Raw genomic sequence first — 2,981 nt, forward strand, 5'->3', positions numbered from 1 at the left:
TGTCAACCAAGTCAGCGAGCCTGAGGACTCGGTCACGTTAGTTGTCAATGCATTTGTCGATAAAATTCCTAGACCCTGAAACACGTCATAATATGTCTACTTATTTTAGTTGTGTAGGTTGATGTAACACCGTACCGTATTTCTTAATAATAGTATATGAGTTGATTTGTTATTTTCATAAACAGTATTGGCCAGTATCAAGAACAGTTTCAAAATTCAACCATAGATGATTTTCTTCAAGACCTTTATGGATGTATAGAAAGACCTCGGGATAGAGAGACATCGAGCTTGGACCAGGATATCAATATAACGGGGGTGGTCTCCCCCTTGTGGTATCACCGTAGGTCCCCACCTGGGACGATTACGCAATCGTGAACAGTCGTGTCATTCCGGCACAGGCTGCGGAAAAGAGCGAGAGACGACCTCTAACGGATCTCCATGGAGACCGCTATTTACACGACGCCATTTTGGTTGTTGATGCTACACTTTGTTTCCACGTCAGTGTTGACATTTCGCTGTTTATCCCGCACGTATCTCACGTTCTGCACGATGTATGCTTCTGTTGCTTTGGCCTATCATCAAGGTATCTAGTAGTGGCGTGTGTGGGAAGTTATTTTGCTTTTTTATGTTCATTTCTTAATTTCTTAATAAAAGGTTAAACAAATGACTGACATACTGAGTAAAAGGAAGAAAGTTCATTCGCCGATCTCTTGTTTATGTTCATAAATTTCTATTTGTGTTACAAATGATCAAATGTTTAAACGAATGGGTGTTGATGGGACGCTTAAAAGTATTTCTGTAAAGGGTTTGTAAACTCCCTTATTAGTAATCTCAACGATGTGAATTCTGTTATTAACATCCAATGTAACATATAAATTCCTATGGTAAGATCATATTGATATGTGTTTACGTATCATGACGACGGTAAATTCCGATCAATGCCCTCCTTTCTTCCCTTGGCTACTACTAGTTGAACTTCTCAGGATTCCCTGAAATATATTTCTTAGAGTATACATAATATAATAATAATATTTACAGTGGTAGTGTAGGTTTTCATACACCAACTTGTAAGTAACAGTTGTGTCAGGGCAGGTAGTTTTTCATGTCCAAGACCATTTTGGCCAGACCATTTTACCTCAACTAAAGTATAAAAACTAAACAAAACCAACCAGACAAACAACCACCTAACAATAAACAAAACACCACGAATCTTACAGTAAAGTCAGTCCGTTTTCGGGTAAAGTCTACAATCAATACTATCAACACAATACATTGAGATTCCACTCTAGCACCTTCCACAGTGTAAGTAACAATTGTATCAAGGAGAGAAATTTTGTCATATATGTCCAAGACCAATTTAAAGAAATTTAAAATTATTAAAAAACAAAAGCATCAGATACAACAAAAGAAACCGAACCCAAGAAACAAACGACAAACAATGAAAAACAAAACAACAATCACCATGATTCTTACAGTGATGTCAGTCCATTTTCGAGCTAAGTCTATAGCAAATGAGTGTATAGTATTGAGACAATGCATTGAGATTGCACGGTGTTGATGTAGTTTATATATTAGTGTAACATGTATTCCATTCCAGCTCTGGACGATCTCCACAGGTTTAGGACCTACCAGGCCCCCGTCTCCCAAAAGTCTCTCCCAGTCCCTGATCCTGTAGGTCATCCATAGGCCCCAGTTGATTTAGTGTCCTATAAGAACAAAGAAATCTCGAGAAACAGTTTGAAACGAGTTATTGTTTTGATAAATATGGAATTTTATGAAAAGATATCAAGAAAAACTTTTAGAAAAATTGTTTAGGCATGAAAGTCAGGAAAGTATAGTCACTGTGCAGGCTATCTGTTCGAGAGACCCACACGTATACCGTTCAAACAAGTTCTTGTCATCCCAACACCAGATAGGTTCTATTCGTTACTATCCAATTAGATAATCTTTGTGACATGACTGATAAAAAAGTGACACTTCTTATAATCAGGACACATTTTAGCAACTAACGCAATGAAAATATCTACGTGAAACAGTGTACAAAGGACTTTTTCATGTCTTCCACCAGAAAGCTTTTACGTTAAGTTATCAGTTATTACTGATTTCAATGTTTTAACGAAATCTTTTTCCTCTCTAAAAGCGTTCTGGTGTCTTCACGATCACCGTCAACCCCCTCTACTCCCTGCCCGACCCCCTGACCTCCCTCCCCGTCCCTGCCTCCAGAGCCCGTCCTCAAGTTGTGGAGATCGATCTTGGTGAAGAACCCAAGCAGCCCCAGTCATGCTCGGCTGTCCTCGTGTCTTGTGTGAAGTACATGTTCCAGAGTATCTTCACACAGAGATAGACTTTGGATGTGTGTGTTGTGCCTGTGTTGTGTGAACTGCTAGTTTTTGGACCTTTCGGACAATCTGTTTTGACTATTTTGGCTAATTGTTGATAATATATTTTATTGTTTCATATCATGATATAAGTAAAACGCATGTATAAACGTTGTTGCCTCAAGAAAGGGTCTTATACATTCGTACTTTACTCCAGGAACAGACCATTTGATATTCAGGTGTTGGGACTAGGATGTTATGGAAACAAATCAGCTGGCCCAGAAAATTAAAGAAACAGATAATTATGTTACACATAATTATGTTATAAGTCAGCACAAAAGAGTTGTCTACCACAAAAGTTACATTGCTGCACTGTGGTTTCCTTAAGAACATGTTCAGACGATTAGATTGAAGTTCAAAATCCCAGGAACCCCCTCCTCCCCCGAAAATTAAATGGTCGGTTCCAAATGTCAGTTCCTGAATTTTGCCTCCGCCCAAAGACTCCTGTCATGTGTAGTAAGTACTCGGCGTCATTTCAACCATTGACACGAGACCAAGTCTACACATACAAAGTTATATTTAAAGAAATTTCTTTACGTACATATTTCAAAATTACAGTATTATCTATTATCGAAAATATCACACCAAATTTAGAAGTACACA

At 38.2% G+C, this 2,981-nt stretch overlaps 1 protein-coding gene across 1 annotated transcript; it reads left to right on the forward strand.

Annotated features, from left to right (window-relative positions):
- The first annotated feature begins 414 nt into the window (after window positions 1-414).
- On the forward strand, window positions 415-2,344 carry LOC124282062. Its single transcript, XM_046718030.1, has 3 exons — window positions 415-583; window positions 1,598-1,671; window positions 2,141-2,344. The coding sequence occupies exons 1-3, from the start codon at window positions 439-441 to the stop codon at window positions 2,342-2,344; spliced, it is 423 nt and encodes a 140-aa protein (XP_046573986.1). The 5' UTR covers window positions 415-438.
- Window positions 2,345-2,981: the final 637 nt, after the last annotated feature.

This window comes from Haliotis rubra, unplaced genomic scaffold (assembly GCF_003918875.1).
Source record: "Haliotis rubra isolate DU_JTF1 unplaced genomic scaffold, ASM391887v1 Scf292, whole genome shotgun sequence".
Taxonomy (NCBI): domain Eukaryota; kingdom Metazoa; phylum Mollusca; class Gastropoda; order Lepetellida; family Haliotidae; genus Haliotis; species Haliotis rubra.

Coding starts and splice junctions, on each gene's coding strand:
- LOC124282062 (XM_046718030.1), top strand. CDS start 439: ATGGAGACCGCTATTTACACGACGCCATTTTGGTTGTTGATGCTACAC. Junction 584..1,597: donor TGCTTTGGCCTATCATCAAG/GTATCTAGTAGT, acceptor ATTCCATTCCAG/CTCTGGACGATCTCCACAGG. Junction 1,672..2,140: donor CTCTCCCAGTCCCTGATCCT/GTAGGTCATCCA, acceptor CCTCTCTAAAAG/CGTTCTGGTGTCTTCACGAT.